General features: G+C 35.5%; 1 protein-coding gene across 3 annotated transcripts in view; it reads right to left on the bottom strand.

Annotated features, from left to right (window-relative positions):
* Positions 1–1,804: 1,804 nt before the first annotated feature.
* LOC131526243 (solute carrier family 66 member 2) overlaps positions 1,805–16,769 on the bottom strand; it is a 42,552-nt gene continuing 27,587 nt past the window's right edge. For 2 of the 3 annotated variants that reach the window (XM_058754431.1, XM_058754433.1), the window contains one exon: positions 1,805–3,699. In XM_058754431.1, the coding sequence (XP_058610414.1) occupies positions 3,492–3,699 (208 nt within the window). In that variant the 3' untranslated portion in view covers positions 1,805–3,491. The remainder of the gene's footprint in view (positions 3,700–16,769) is intronic. The other variant, XM_058754434.1, reaches the window with a different exon arrangement.

The raw sequence follows: 16,769 nt of genomic DNA on the forward strand, positions 1-16,769 counted from the left end.
AAGGGAAAATGAATTGAATGTTACTATATGTACTTAGACATGATACTAGGGTATTCTTGACTACCATGTAAATGCCATGGTATATGAATTTCACGAGTTCACACTTACATATAATTAGCTGGAGTTTAGTAATGCGTATTTGGCGAGTATGGTAATGGGTAGTTGGCGTGCTGTCCTAGCGAAGGACTCTGAGCTCAGGAATGGCCGAACCCAGAGCACCCCCACGTATAAGTGTGATAAGAACACAAGAGTGGAGAAGGGGTGGTGGAGGGAAGCTGATTAACCGTCAAATGGATAGAGGTATGTCAGCTGTATTTATACCCGTGCGTTGATTAACTTGAATGCGTTCATCTTGTGTTAATTAGGCTAAGTATCTGACGTGCTCCTCCCGAACTTTGTTAATAAAACATCACATAGTAATAATTCAATAGCATGGTATTATCATCTAATAACATTTAGTTGGTTTATTTATATTGAGTCCAGTATCGAGTCCTGCACATCTATTCCTATAAGTGATTAAATACGTGTGACAGAGGGTCAGATTGTTGTGAACCACACTGACCAGTGGTAGATACATCCTTATTGATTCCACTGAGAGTCCAATGCTCATAAAGGCATGGAGAGACCATGTGTGCTGCCAGTACAAACACTGCTAAAATGACCACAGCCGTAATGAATGCACTCTCAGGTTTCCATTTTAATAAAACCGGTTCAATGCCTGCACATTATACCATGAAAAACAGGCTGAAATATCTATAGCCTGAGACTTTAAGCTAAGACTAAGACTACAGAGCAATAATGCTCAATTTTTTTTTTTTTTTTATTTGTGAGATTTACCATCTATCTATCTATCTATCTATATATGTTGTTTTGTTTAGTAAATGTGATTATTATTCATAAATTTGAACATTTTTAATGTCTGAGTGTAACTGTTTGATAAGCTAACATCAAATGCATCTGTGGAGGAACCTGACTGTAAAACACTAAAAACTCTAAACATCTATTAATTTATATATTAATGACAGCAATATACATACAGAATTAAAAAAAAAAAAAAAGTTTATTAACAAATTTTGCTATAAAAAAGTAGCATTACAAATATATGACCAAAAAGTATCCAACTTAATATGAACAGAACGTTTGGCTAGACAGGCAGTAAACAAAAAACAAAAACAGCACTCAACTGCGAGTATCAATACTGTATGGAGTGCAATGACAGAGTAAACCTATATACCATCATGGGATCCAGAGTGTATGCCAGTTACTTGCATTCAATGGCAAAAACATTAAACAGAGGACAGTTTAAAATAATGGCAATACAGAATAAAGCAGTTATTTTATCAAATACAGCACAAAGAGAAAAGTAAAATACATGATATCTCAGAATAGCAGGTAAAAAAAAAGATAGAACAAAATAGAAAAACAGAAATAAATAACAGCGATAGTAATAAAACATTGTCCTTTAAAAGAAAACCCTCTCGTCTTTCAAATCTAAATTGGGAGAGTTTTATCAGAGACTCGTATCTCGTCATATCAAATATCTTGTCAAAAGCCATAAATTTTGTCAAACTGTTCCCCACAATTACATATCTAACATATTAATAAGCAGCACCTCTCTCATAACATTTACTGGCATGTAACATCCCTGACTATACTGTAATGACAGGACCAGTATTAATCAGCAAATAATCATTTTCTTAAAAAGTATTTGTCATATTTTTCATGAAAAAAAAAAAAAAAAAGTAAAAAAGAAAAGAAAAGATAATTAAATGTAAAAGTTAAAAAGTAAATTTATAAAGATGTGAAAAGACATATTCTCCAACATTTGAAAAAAAAAAAAAAAAACGTTACTGTTACTGTATGTAAACATATCCTGTTTTAAGGATCGTCAGGTAAAAAAAATTCTCTTTACAATACTAATTGTCTTTTTGTCAAGTAAAAATTTAACCATACTTCAATCTTTAAGCATAAGCCAAAACATAATGCAGTACAATTATTATCATTATTAATAATAATAATAATAATCATCATCATCATCAAACTTTTATAAAATACATAAAACTTTTACTGGAAAAAAGCAAATACTGTTAAAGAAAGTGATTTTTTGCAGTGTATTGTCATATTCAGGACTGAAGGTTGACTGGATGTTTGAAGCACTTGGCCTTGAGGTCATAAATCTTTTAATGAACCCCCAACGTGCCGCAAATACTGTACTTTAAGTCAAACTTTCTTAAAGAGGTCAAAAGTCAGTATATGAATACAGTGACTTCATATTTTCTCGTGCTAACTGAACTGATTGCATGTAAATGAACTAGGATTGCTATACATATCTCCAAAAATAACATTTGGGGAAGACATTTCCATCAAGTCATGTGGATTTGTGAACTGTATGAGGATTGTCTCCTACTACCAAAAGGAGAGAGGGTATTTTATTTTATTTTTTGGTTCAAAAATTCACAGGGCTCTCCTGTGCTCTTCACTGTGGGAAACACCACAGCGGGCTACTGAGGTAAAACCAGTCTTCTCCAAATAAAACAGCATTGACTGTATTAATCTCTTATAACAAAAGCTTTGTACATTCGTCCATCTGATGTCAGATACATTTCAGGTCATTCTGAGAGTCTGTAAGGCAAAAGTTTTCAAAAGCATGATGGTTACCTTGGGCTGGCTTGTATAAATGTGTAAATATAACTGCATATCTTTATGATATTGCATGTAAAGTTTGGTTCAATGTACATTTATACAGTGGCTCCAAAAATCAGAACATTTCATGAAATAGTTCACCTAACAATGAAAATGTACTCACCCTTAAAACATCCAAGATGTAGATTAGTTTTATCTGTTTATTCATCAGAACATATTTGGAGAAATGTATCATTGCATCACTTGCTCACCAGTGCATCCTCTGCAGTGAATGGGTGCCATCAGAATGAGAGTCCAAACAGCTGATAAAAACATCACAATAATCCACACCACTCCAGTTAACATCTTGTGAAGTGAAAAACTGTGTTTGTAAGAAAAAAATCATCATGAGTGACTCATTCTGACGGCACCCATTCACTACAGAGGATCCACTGGTGAGCAAGTGATGTAATGCTACATTTCTCCAAATCTGATGAAGAAACAAACTCATCTACATCTTGAATGGTTTGAGGGTGAGTACATATTCAGCAAATTTTCATTTTTGGGTGAACTATTCAAGCAACACTTAATGTATGAATGTCATTTCATTACATTACCCCCCACAACCACCAAAAAATATACTAAACGTGGCATTAATTTCAAGTAAAGATAAGAAAATTGAAGTTTAATTGTAATAGAAAAATCTAACATCATAGTTTGATGTTGTGCATCTAATACAATGACATTCAGACATATTTAAGTGTGGCTAAGTGTATCACTTATCCAAATATGTTTTGGGGACACTGTATAAAGATGCTGTATGTATGCATTGTAATAGATTTGAGCACATTCTGTGAAGCGAGGGTGTTTCATAGGGCCTTGGCGCTGGTGGTGTGTGTGATGTGTGAGATGGGTTTCTGTGGGTAGCGGCTGTAGTAGTACACTTGGAAGAGAATGGTGCAGTCCACGCACACCTGAAGGAGGCCGCAGATCCAGAACTGCATAGGAGCCTGAGTCAACAGGAAGTAGCCGGTCTTGAAAGTGTCTCCACTAGTCCACATCAACACCATCTTAATACTGGAGGGACACGAAGTGAGAGAGAGAGAGAGTTAGAGTCAGAGAGTGTTATTAAAGTCTGGAGACGTGAGAAAGCAAGAGGCAGATCAAAATCACTGAAATTTAGAAAACAGGCAAACGTGCAGGATGACTGACATTTGAGGATTAATACTAACATTTACCGGTGTGTATTATCACTGACTATAACTTTTACAGTATAAATGAATGATTGAATGAATGAATGAATGAACGAACAAACAAACACGTCAGATCTAGTCTAAAAATATTTGGCAAATATTTTTAAGGTATAATTTTGGAAAATTGTTTTATTTTGAATTTTTATAAAATATATAAAAATACAGTGTTTATTTAATTTGCAGTATACCGTCATATTCTTGGTTGAGAAAGAGGCTAATTGATCAAAAATCACTGAAATTAAGAGAACAGTAAAAATCTGCAAACAAGCATTTTTCTTAAAAAGTACTAGTCTTATTTAAAAGTAAATAAATTTTAAAAAAGTCTAAAATATACAAATTATATATTCCATAATATCTGTTTTTTTGTTTGTTTTTTAAGCAGAAATCTTTAAGCAACATTACACAAATTTAAGATATTTGTCTAATAAAGTCTACTGTAAATGTATCTTATTTTAAGGCATTTTTACTGTAAAATGTAAGAGATATTTTTATATTAGTCTAATGTAAATGTATCTTATTTTAAAGCCTTTTTTTAATGAAAAAAAAACAATTTAAGATAGTGTTTTTGTTTCAGTATAAATTCATATTTTTAGGTGAGACTGAGGCAGATTGATCAAAATCATTGAAATTGAGAAAACAGGCAAACGTGTAGAACGAGTGACATTTTTTACTTGATTGCAAGTGTTAATACTTAGGATTTATGGATTTAGCTTTGGTTCTCTATAAAAACAACAGTCTAATTTCTACATAATAGTGAGAGAACATGAGTGTAGCTGGAATGATATGGGTTTGGTCTTTCTAACCACCTCTATAAAAAGAGGATGAGGCTTTTCATAAGATCAGTCATTAGTTGGGAAAGGACAGGCGTAACATTGAGGCCTGACAGTTACAGTGTTCCCACAGGCCGGCTCCATCTGCTCCGCCTGTGGGTCTCATGCTCTCCTCCACACTTTTTCTCTCACACTTGAGTACAAGATTACACATCCAACTGTAAAGCATCATACTGTCATCATTTACTCACCGTCTTTCTTCCATGGAGAACAAAAGGAGAAATTTAGAAGAATGTGCTGGTCACACTTTCCTATTCAGTTACCATGAATAGAGACTGAAGCATTCAAGCTTAAAAAAAAAAAAAAACTGCATAAAAGTAGTCCATGCAACATATATATTATAATTTCCAACTCTAGCTGTGTGCTAAAAAAAACAGAGAGAAATTTTGGTCATTATTAATTGTTAACCACAATGAAAAGGTACACTTAATTGTAAAGTATATTTTAACTGTAAAAGTAAATTAAGAATTTGTATTTATCTGCATTTAATTTTGATAAAAATACACTAAAGTACACTTTTTAAAAAGTATTTTATCATAATATTAACTGCAGTATTTTATTTAACATTACACTTCAATTCGGTTTATTTATAAAGCACCACTAAACACAACTATCGTTGACCAGTGTGCTGTACAAGTAAGTCTTACAAGTAACCACAAACAGAATTAAAAACAAAAACAAGGTCACAAATAACACTGCAAAACATAGGGCAGAGCAAATTCAGATCACGAGTAATAAGCCAGTTCAAATAAAAATGTTTTTAACCTGGATTTAAAAATGGGTAGTGTAGGAAGATTCCCTGATTTCTGTAGGAAGACTATTCCAAAGTCTCGGAGCAGCTACGGCGAATGCTCGATCACCCCTAGACTTGAGTCTGGTTCTAGGAATCACTAAGAGCCTTACGTTGGCAGACCTAAGAGCTCTTGCAGGTTGGTGGTATATCAACAGATCCGAGAGGTAAGAGGGTGATAAACCATTTAATGTAATATATTTTAAATGTACAATTCCCTCACCCAAAGCTAATCAAAGCAAAAAGAGTGACCAGGACATTCTTCAAAACTTCACCTTTTGTGTTCCACTGGAGAAAGAAAGTCATACGGTTTGGAATTACACGGGGGCGAGTAAATAATTTTCAGTGTTGGGTGAATGATAGCTTTAGCTGTCTCCTTGAGTGCAGAAACCTTTGTGTAACCCTATTCAAGCACTGAGAACGGCTCACATTTTTAGGAAGAAGAATAAACACACTTCCTTTGTTCGGCCATATTTGGTGCATCAGCAACTTCACGTAGAACCACACAGCAGTTTTTCATTTCCAGACGCAGAATGAAAGAGCGATTTCTGTGTGTGTATTACACACACACACACACACACACTATTTGACCGGGGTAAAACTAATTCCACCTGCATAAAGCTGTTCCTCCATTGCGGTTTCATAATAAACAAATAAATTATTCAAGCTGTGCATTTTACTTTTAGATTTCCCAGAATACAGCGCTCCACAACACACCAATTATTCATTTCAATTTTTTTTTTTTTTTGGAGCGTACTAAAGGACTTTTTGCTGTGAATCATACATTTATGTAAACAGCCTGAATGTATGATTGTGTGTGTTGACATTAGCATGAGTACATATAATTTGACCAAGCAGGATTTGTTACTCTAACAATATTCTAATTAACTAATCAGATTTTTGTGTTAGCTTTTGAACTGAGTTCAGAGACAGTTAGAGTCAGGATTAGAGGCAGGCTTAGGGATGGTGTTGAGTTTAGGGACCAAAGTTATGACTAGATTTGATAGAAAGAAATGTTTTTCTGCAGTCAACAACAGATGTGGATGTAGGAAGTCACCCTACTTGGCAAATACATATAGACACTTGAGAAAGACCCTATGGGCTCTATTTTAACGATCTAAGTGCATGGTCTAAAGTGCACGGTGCAGATGCACTTAGGGCGTGTCCGAATCCACTTTTGCTAGTATAACGATGGGAAAAACGGTCGGCATGCATGGTCAAAAAGGGTTGTCCCTATACTCTTAATGAGTAATGGGTGTGTTTTGGGCATAACGTGCAATAAACCAAACAGAGTCTCATCTCCCATTCCCTTTAAGAGCCAGTTGAGCTGGCGCCATGGCGGATTCGCAATTTACATGACGGAATTTGCAAGCGCAAAGACTGAACGCGTCTCCAGAGAGTAAATGGATCTGCTAGTGTGCAAGCAAATAGGTAGCCTCATTCTGAAACACGCAATGACTATCCATTATGACATGTAGGCATTTTTGTATTTATGTAGCCTACACATTAATAATCTTTTATATTGTAATCCTTTAATTCTTAATATTTGGCATGTTTGTGTGCTGCTGTGCATCCCTGTGTGTGTAATAAGCAAAGTGTACATGCGTTGTGGACCCGCCTATAGGCGCATATTACTAATGCGCTCTTTAATAAGAAAAAAAATACTATTTAAGTTGCCTCAAAATAGCAACGCACCAACAATGTGCCTGAACACACATTGTTTTCAGACCAACAAGCCCATGGGCACACAAATGGGCTCAAATGCATTTGCCATTTAAACAACGTGGCGCAGGATGTGAAAATGATAACGGGCTCAAACTAGCAAAAACACCTCCGTCGTGCCTTGCGCCGGGTGTATGATAGGGCCCTATGACAGTATGGGGTCAGTAAGATTTTATTGAAAAAAAAATTTTTATTCAACAAGGGCATTTTAAATTGATCAAAAGTGACAGTAAAAATGTTTATAATAAATCAATATATCACCAAGACTGATATACATATACAGTGTTGGAAGCAGCTTTTTCTGACAATGACAGGACTTTTATTTTGGCAGCACCAAGAAGGCCAGCACTCAATGCAGACATGAACATAATATTTAAACCCTTGATTTCAAACAATGCAGTGTATATAAAGTAGTTAGTGTTGAAAATATGAAACGTACTGAGCACACTTATTGTTCACTTTCTTGTTTTTAAAATTGTATTTTAATTACTTTATTTGTGAAAAACACTATTGATAATAGAATTACTGAATCAAGATGTTGCCAAAGCATAAAGCTGTTTATTTCACACATTTATTTTTATCAAGTGTAAAAAATTTTTCATACTGATTCATTTTTACATATATTATCAATGTATAATATCAAATATATTGTCTTTATATTGCCCAGTGGTCACCTTGCTCTAAGATATTCTAAGGTATTGACCATCAAAAAAAGGCATATTGGTCAACCAATAGTTTACAATGTTACAAAAGAGGTTTTTGTGACACTGAAGACTAAAGTAATAGCGGCTGAAAATTCAGCTTTGCTTCAAATAAATTACAATTTAAATTATATTCAAACAGAAAATAAGTGTTTTTTTTGTTTTTATATTTCACAGTTTTACTATATTTTTGATCTAACAAATGCAGCCTTGGTGAGCATAAGAGACTTCTTTCAAAAACATAAAAAAAATCATATCAATCAATCCCTAAACTTTTGACCAATAGTGTATATTCACACTGAAAACTAGCAGAGTTTAAAATCGAATGCAAGACTCGACTGAGATTACTGTGGTGTGTCTTTCAAGCAGCAGTCGCAAAAGGATGAGTATTCAAAACAGCTGGGTGTCAAGAAAAAACCAAAGAAAACAGAGTACAAAACACTGAACAAATCTTTTCTTGCCCAAAAGAAATGGAGTCAGGTGGGGGTGCAGAGAGCCGAGGTAAACACTGTTTTCTCTTCTTTGTTTGGCTCTGTGTTACACTCAAAGCAGAGCTGAGAGCCAGCCTGATCCATAGCATCTGATAAAAGGCCACTCTGAGAGCTTATTACAGCAGCACGTCCTAAAGAGATGAAAGAGCGCTCTCAGCGCCGCCGGGCCACAGCGATCAGCCCCTGCGATAGAGTTATAAACCACTCGACACTCCACACAACAGCACAGCTTAATGAGTGTGAGCGATGATGTGGACAGGGTCACAATCTCTTACATCATTAAAGGTGAAATATGTACGTTTACCCCGCTAGCGACACCAAACCCCTGGAAAAAATGAAGATTGTTTCTCAACATGTTTCCTAAACACCCCTACTGCCCAGAAGCTGCTGTACAGCTTGCTTTGCACCATAGTTGCACTACTGATGCAAAGCATGCCTCAAATTATAGACAACATAAAACAACAAAACTAATATTGTAATATTGAGTGATTAGATTTTCATTTGAAGCACTGAATCAAATCAAAAAAAAAAAAAAAAAAAGACAGGGTAAGATGGCACGAGCGCGGGTCTATGTCAAACACGTATGACGTGGGGAGGTATTTCGCTCCATCAGCCAATGAATTGGCGTGATTCTATAAGGGCTTCAGACAATCGTCACACCTGGGGGTGTTCCCATTGCGTTAGCTACGCAGCGTTGAGTGAACCTATGAAAGAGAACACAAAGCACAAAAAAGCGAAAACAAAGTGCAAAAAACTAATGAAGTAATAATATAATATCAGACAGCTTGTTTTGCACCACAGCTGAACTGAACTACAGACAACTGTAAGCAATCCCATAATGCACAGCAATATGCTTTTGCATATATAATAAACATTTGATAAGCATTTCCATCAGAGATGACAAGCACTGAAAGAAAATAGTTTGATCCTATTAAAATGAACATTTTATTTCAATGCATTGCTAGTTTCATGTCTCTTCTGTCTTCTTTTCAAATAACAATTTCAAATCAAATTAATATTTCATACCCACATTTATTCAGTTGGTAAGTAGTCCTGTAAGTATTATGATGTAATAATGCGAAAGCTAGTGTACATGGTGATAAAAGACTCCAAAAAAAAAAAAAAATCTTATAACATCTATAATATTCAGAATTTCATCTGAAGCACAAGACTAAACAAAAACAAGATAAAAAAAAAAATACATATATATACACAGTATTTATTTGGTAAGTAGCCATGCAATGTGTGTGATAATGTACAATCAGCTGATTATCAAAGATTGTAAAATAAATGATTGTGTTGCATTACACCTTGAATTAGAGAAAATGTGTTTTCATAAGACATAAGAAGATTCTGTTTCTCTGACTAATGAAAATATCTTAATGTTTGTATATAAACCATCAGATTAACCAAAAACTAGGTTTACTGTAAATAATCTATAAAAGCACACTAGTTTGGGATATGGGCAGTGTTGGTGCATGCCATCAAACCAACTGTGGTAAAATTTAAAAAAAAAAGAGCAGTGATCAGTTTTAACAGCTGCCATGGAAACCATCAGGAGTCGAGGAGGCTGATGGTTGCCATGGTTTCCATGATAGAGTATAAACAAATCCTCATGCAACAGTTACCAGAGAATCACAACAAACACTGTAAGTGCAGCAGCACTGCAACACTACAAACAACGATCGGCTGACTAACTCTAGAGAGACATCAGGCTGGTAAACCACACTAACACCCACACATTAACATCCACGAGGACATCAAAGACAAATATTATTAATATTCTGTAAACTGGACGAGATGGTGTTCTGGTAACCATAAATACACTTTTTGAGACACTACAATTTTATGATTGTTAACATACAATTCTTTTTTTCTCATGATTTTTTCATGATTAATGCATTTGGTTTCAGGAAAGCAAGAAAACGAAATGTGTGTAATTACTGTGTTTGGCATTTTGTGTGAATGACACACAGCAGAATATTTGTTCATGTATAAAAACAATGGACAGAGATGAGAGTGTTTACTCATATCTCTCTCTCTCACAAACACACACATGCACACGAACACAAAGATCCTATATATTTTTTAAACTGCATCAAAAAGCGCAAGAAATTAATGAATTCTGCAATATTTCAGTAATAAAACACATTTGTATTTTAGAGATGTTTGTGCAAGACATCTTGCTGTTAGCCTTCAGTCGTCTGCTAATGTTTTAATTGTGGGTGATATTTAACTTCTTGCGTACCTAGTGCTTCCTTTTTTTATACAGATTTCAGTCTGACCCAATTCCCACTCTCCCTAATCTCACAAAGTCAGGCGTTTGACTTCTTTTCTGATCACGATGAAATCTATCCACTCTAACCTTATAACAAAAGTACTAACAAAACTTACTGAGTTGTAAAGTAAACCAACCAGTTATTTTTTCTATGACAGTTAGTGGAAAGTGTGAACTAATGAAAAGATATAACTAAAGCTACACATAAAACAGAATAGCTTTCAAATATTTGCTTAAATGTTGCAAACATTATATTCAGTGATACAATTTTGGTTTGAAGCACTGAATGTACTCTATCCACACAAAAAAACAAAAAACAAAAAAAACAAAACCAACCACCTCTCCACAAAAAAACCAAACAAACAAAAAACAAACAAAAGAGAACTAAATCAAAGCACATAAAAAAAACACAAAACAAAAACCAAATCAACAATAAACTACACAAAAAACTAAATAAACAAAATAATACAAAACAAACACAAATCACAAAACAAAACAGGAGAACAAAATCAAACCAAATCAAAATAAATAAATAAAATAACAAAAAAAGAAAATAAATAATATTAATAATAATAATAATAATAAAATCAAACAGAAAAACACAAAACCAAACAAAGCAACAACACAAAAACACAAAACCAATCCAAAACAACTTCCTCCAAACAAAAATCACAAAAAAGAGTGAAGTTTAGTAAAATAAAAGAATGTGTTCAGTATTGTAAAGGCCTCAGACCATGGGCAATCAAAGGCAGCAGCAGGGCGAACAACAGAAGGTGATCAAAACTCCTGCCTGAGCATCTCTAGCTGAGAGGATGTTAGATGTCAACGGCATCAATGCCACCAACAGCCTGAGAAACAGGGTGTTCGACATAAAGCAGTCAACACAAACACACTGCTGTGAAATACTGCTGTCCTGCACAGCTTCTCCTGACAGACGCGCGGAGGGCAGCTTCCTTTTGTGGGAGCGTTCAATTCACCCTGCACCTGATGCCAGCCTCAAATCTACAGGAATGCGCAACTTAATGAATGGTTTGTTTGCAGCCCGTGGATACAAACCAGCCTGCTGCTCAGTAAACACATACATGAAACGAGAGCAGGGTGCTATTGCAGGGCGGCCACGAGATCATTCACACAACTAAATAAGGCACTGAGGGTCCTCCAACTCAAACTAACAGGACTCTGGCGGTGAACCTTATAAGGCTGGCTGTGGGGGTCACCGCTTTCCCTCCCATTGCGATTCATTAATGTTCAACAAAATAGAGTAACATGAGGCCAGAGGTTCATTCACAGCAGCAGTTACCAGGTAAACAACTCACTCTGAAAAAACTAACAATGGCTGAACAACTACAAGAGAAAAAAAATGAATGGGGGAAAACAAAACAAGACTGAAAATAAGATGGAACGTTCACCGTTTGTTTTGATCAGTGCAGCAAAAAGAAGAAGAAAAAAATCGTAATTCAATTCAGTCTTGTAATACAAGGCAGTCTCCAGGAGATATATCATGAGAGATTGTGGAGGGTCTACATTAAACACTGTGTGGATCTGAATCTGATATGACCGTTTCCCATGCACTGGAAGTGAACGTAAATTACTTTAGGTTCAGTGTGACATTCAGGACACATAAACAAGATAAAGCAGCACAAGAGTGCAATAAAAGTTGTCCTTAAGTCAGATGGAAGTTTTTGAAGGTCTCTGGCCTCAACAATGCAAAGTCAAATCTGTAAAAGTGTTCAGTGCAGTCGCTCATCATCACTTACTGATTAAAAAGCATACATGCCTCAATCACTGCCTTATGCTTACATGTTTTTACTTTTTTTGCTAAGCCTAATTTGTAAATAATATTCTATCCCCCGGTTTCACAGACACGGCTTAAGCCTAGTCCCAGACTAAAATGTAAATCTGAGCTGTTTCAACTGAAAGAAACTTGCACCGATTGATCTTAAAATACATCAATGCCTTTGTTTTGTCTCAAGATGTCCAACAACAGTAATTTTTTCTAAATAATTTTTTTTTCTAAGGCACGTTTATAAAAATTACTTAAATGTCCTAATTGAACTATGGCCTAAGTCTAAACCCTGTCTGTGAAACCAGGCCTATACCTTTTAGCTAAACCTCATTCATTCATTCATTCATGCAGTTCAAATTAATTTATTTTGTCCTCAGACTCGACTCTCGCGTGGGTTGCCAGATTGAGGACATGCAACAGGAACGAGCAAAATTATTAATGGAAGGTCAAGAGTCTTACACTGCAAGTTGATGAATTGATTTATTCACATTTAATATGCCTATAGTCATAGAGCGTTTTAGATGGATGTTGAAGCTTTTTAGGTCGGACAGAACCTGCGATCTCTGACCCAGTTCATTTGCTGGCTATCACGGGTACAGTACTCTGTGTTTTCCACTAAACTGGCAACCCTGGGGTGTTGAAATACTATTGGTTAAACTGGCAGTGATAAGGCAAATCACTGCCAGTTTCACATAGACCAAAACAATAACAGGCATTCCGCCATGGAATAACTGTAGCATTGTTTTTCTGAGAAACATGTATGTGAACTGAGATTATTTCCTAAATATCTGCAAACATATTATGGTATTTTTAGGCTTTAGTACAGTCAAAAAATTACATACAGCACCATTGAAATATACTTTTCAGAGTAATTCTAATATCTAGGTCATGGAACAGATTTGAATTGTGCTAGCATTCCTATCCAGCGATATGTGACAAGCAACAGGAAATTCTATTTTTGGAATGATTTCCATTTCTTTGATGATGCAGTTGAGAACTCAAGTTCTGACTGTTTTGTACAATATTAAAATGTTTTAATTTAAGTTCAAAAATAATTTTTGTGTGACTTTAACAGCAATAATGAAAGAGACAATGGATAATTTACATCAGATCTTTAAAATAACAAACAAAAAAAGAAACAAGATTGTTCAAACTGTGAACTATGATCAAACAAGTGTATTCCATGACAAAGAGTGCATCGCTGAGCATGTTTTGAATCACTTTATTGTTTATTCGTTTGTTTATGCACATTTTGTTCCGAGTATGAGACAGCAGGGCGCTTGCACGTGTATGCATTTATCTGTTAAGCAGTCAGGTAAAAACCAGAAGGATGTGCAGCCAGACGATTATTATCACAAAATAAACACTGACAAGATGATACAGCAGGTAGATTCCAATAAACTACATCAGGGAGACCTGAAACTGCTTTATTGTACGTGAGCTGAAATTGTTTTATTAGGTTTTGTTTTATTATGTTTGAAATACTTTATTATGTGAGAAGACGCAGTGCGCAGCGATACAAGAGACATGAAACTAACTTAATGCAGGATGTAACAATTGACTTTATTCACCAAGACTGCAAAGACCGATCAAAGGTGACAGTAAAGACATTTAAAATGTCTAAATCTAAAAAAAGTCTAAATTTAAAATCTAATGAATTTCGAATAAATGTTGTTCTTTTGAACATTCTATTCATCAAGGAATCCTAAAAAAAAAAAGTATCATGGTTTTTTTTTTTAAATATGAGTCAAAATATTTCAACTGATAATATTTAGAAATGTTTCTCAAGCAGCAAATCATCATATCAGAATGATTTCTGAAGGATCACTGAAGACTGGAATAATGATGCTGAAAATTCAGCTTTGCATCACAGGAATAAATTACATTTTAAAACATATTCAATTAGAAAACCATTATTTTAAATTCTAATAATATTTCACAATATTACTTTTTTTTTACTGTATTTTTATTATTTTATCAAAATGCAGCCTTGGTGACACTTTTGAAAAGAATACACACACACACACACATACATACATACATATGCATGTATATAAGACCCCCATAACTAAACACACACGCATGCACACGCACACACACACACACACAGCAAACTTTAATTTAAAAATACATTAGCATACGCATATACAAATAACCCTGTTTACATACTCACAGATACATACATAGACAGCAATAGACAGGCTCTATCAGCAGGTTTGCACAGATGTTAAAATTCACACACACACACACACACACACACAGACACACACACACACAGACACACACACAGACACACACACACACACACACACACACACACACACACACACACACACACACACACACACACACAGGAGGCAGCAACCCTTATCTTATCAGGCTGGCATGATGCCAGTGGCGGCTCCCTGCCTGTGCCATCAAATCAGTCCGGGTGAACGGAGGCGCACACACACACACACACACACACACACACACACACACACAACCTCAAATGCTGCAAAACAGAGCACAGGATGCCATCTCACAGTGTGAGACACTACCAAACACACTAAGTCACACTGACAGGACGTGTCTTTACAGCACACACACTATAGCTCTCAAAAGGTTATGCAAGATAATACTCCACTCTCACACACACAATTTAACAGCCACTGTGAAACATTACCTGATTACTATTTTTGTCTGATTTGTCATTTTGAATTCAGTTACTGTCTTTGGAACATGCTTTATAACTTAATTTGTGCTTTGGTTAATGTGTGGTCATACAATCACATGTACAGCAAAATAAAACATTAATAAATAAAAAGTCCACCAGTTAACGTATATATATATATCTAAGGTATCTATATTTGATTCCAGTATCTTAGCAACAGTATTTCATAAACCAGTTGAGGAGGAAGTCTGACTAGCAGACATCAAGGAGTGACTGTGCTGCCACGTATCACTTCCCATGTTCCTCTGTTCAAGCACTAGAGCAGAGGAGATTTCTGGACTCACTCACCAGAGAGAGACTGAGTGAGAGCAAAAATGTCAAGGTGGTCATATCGTAATTATTTTAAATAACCGTTTTTTCCCTCCTAAGGTTCACTAATAAAATTAATGAAGGTTTTAGTCAATTTATTTTTTTCTTTTCCACCCTCTCAGCCTTAAATTTAAAGTTACAAGTTTATCAGTTTGTCCAACACAATCTCTTTGCCCCAATTTGGGCAACCCAATTGTCTAACCAATGGACTGAGATTGGCGCAACCCAATCACTTTGTCTAACCAATGGATTGAGTTTGGAGCGACCCAATCACTTTGTTAAACCAATGGCATGACTTTGATTTTGTGGCGACCCAATCACTTTGTCCAAGCAACAATGGTTTAAATTTGGGGCAACCATATCAGTTTTTCCAACTAATGGTGTAAGTTTGGGGCAACCCAATAACTTTGTCCAACCAATGGCATGAGTTTGGAGTGACCTGATTATTTTGTCTAACCCAGCGGTTCCCAATCCCAGTCCTTGCGCCCCCGCCCCCCCCCCTGCATATTTTGCATGTCTCTTAGTTAACACACCTGATTCAGATAACCAGCTCGTTAGAAGAGAGCAACATGCATGAACTGTGTTCCGATTGATATGATCCCTACACAGTGTTCATTGCTTCCTACTCCCTGAACAGGGGAAATATGTTTAAGTTTTCTTCACTTCGGAACATTCATTCACGGATTTGTGCTGCGCAGCATCGAGTGTGAGATCATATGCCTCTGTAAATAAAAACTATTTAAATTCACGTCTCGCACACTTTAATGCCCTTTGAATGGAACATATACACTCGTTTCGAACTGGAATCATGGCGGAATATCCGGTGATGGATATAAATATCCGGTAGGGCACTTACGGTCGAACAGAACAAACGTCGTACGTGATAAGAGATGCATATGAAATATTATGCATATTCATTCACTATTCATTCCTACGACTTATTAATTTGTGGCCACTGTCCGTGTTTCATTAATTTTGTTCCTTAAATAACCCATGATTTAACTAAAATGAAGGAACGAATGAATAAATCGAACAAATTCTTAATTCATGGCCATGAAATCTTTCATTTCCCTTCCCGCGTGTTTACCACAGTAAGATCAATAAATAAATACTATTGCTAATAAATATATTAAATTAAAAAATTAATTTTTTAATTAAAACAGATGTGTGGTGCGGTGCTCCATAAACAAGTTCACGGAAAGGAAACTGAGAACCGAGATGACAACGCGCATCCTGTTTGTTTGCTTTATTTTACAAAAAGCACAAATCTTCTG

This window comes from Onychostoma macrolepis, chromosome 19 (assembly GCF_012432095.1).
Source record: "Onychostoma macrolepis isolate SWU-2019 chromosome 19, ASM1243209v1, whole genome shotgun sequence".
NCBI classification, from domain to species: domain Eukaryota; kingdom Metazoa; phylum Chordata; class Actinopteri; order Cypriniformes; family Cyprinidae; genus Onychostoma; species Onychostoma macrolepis.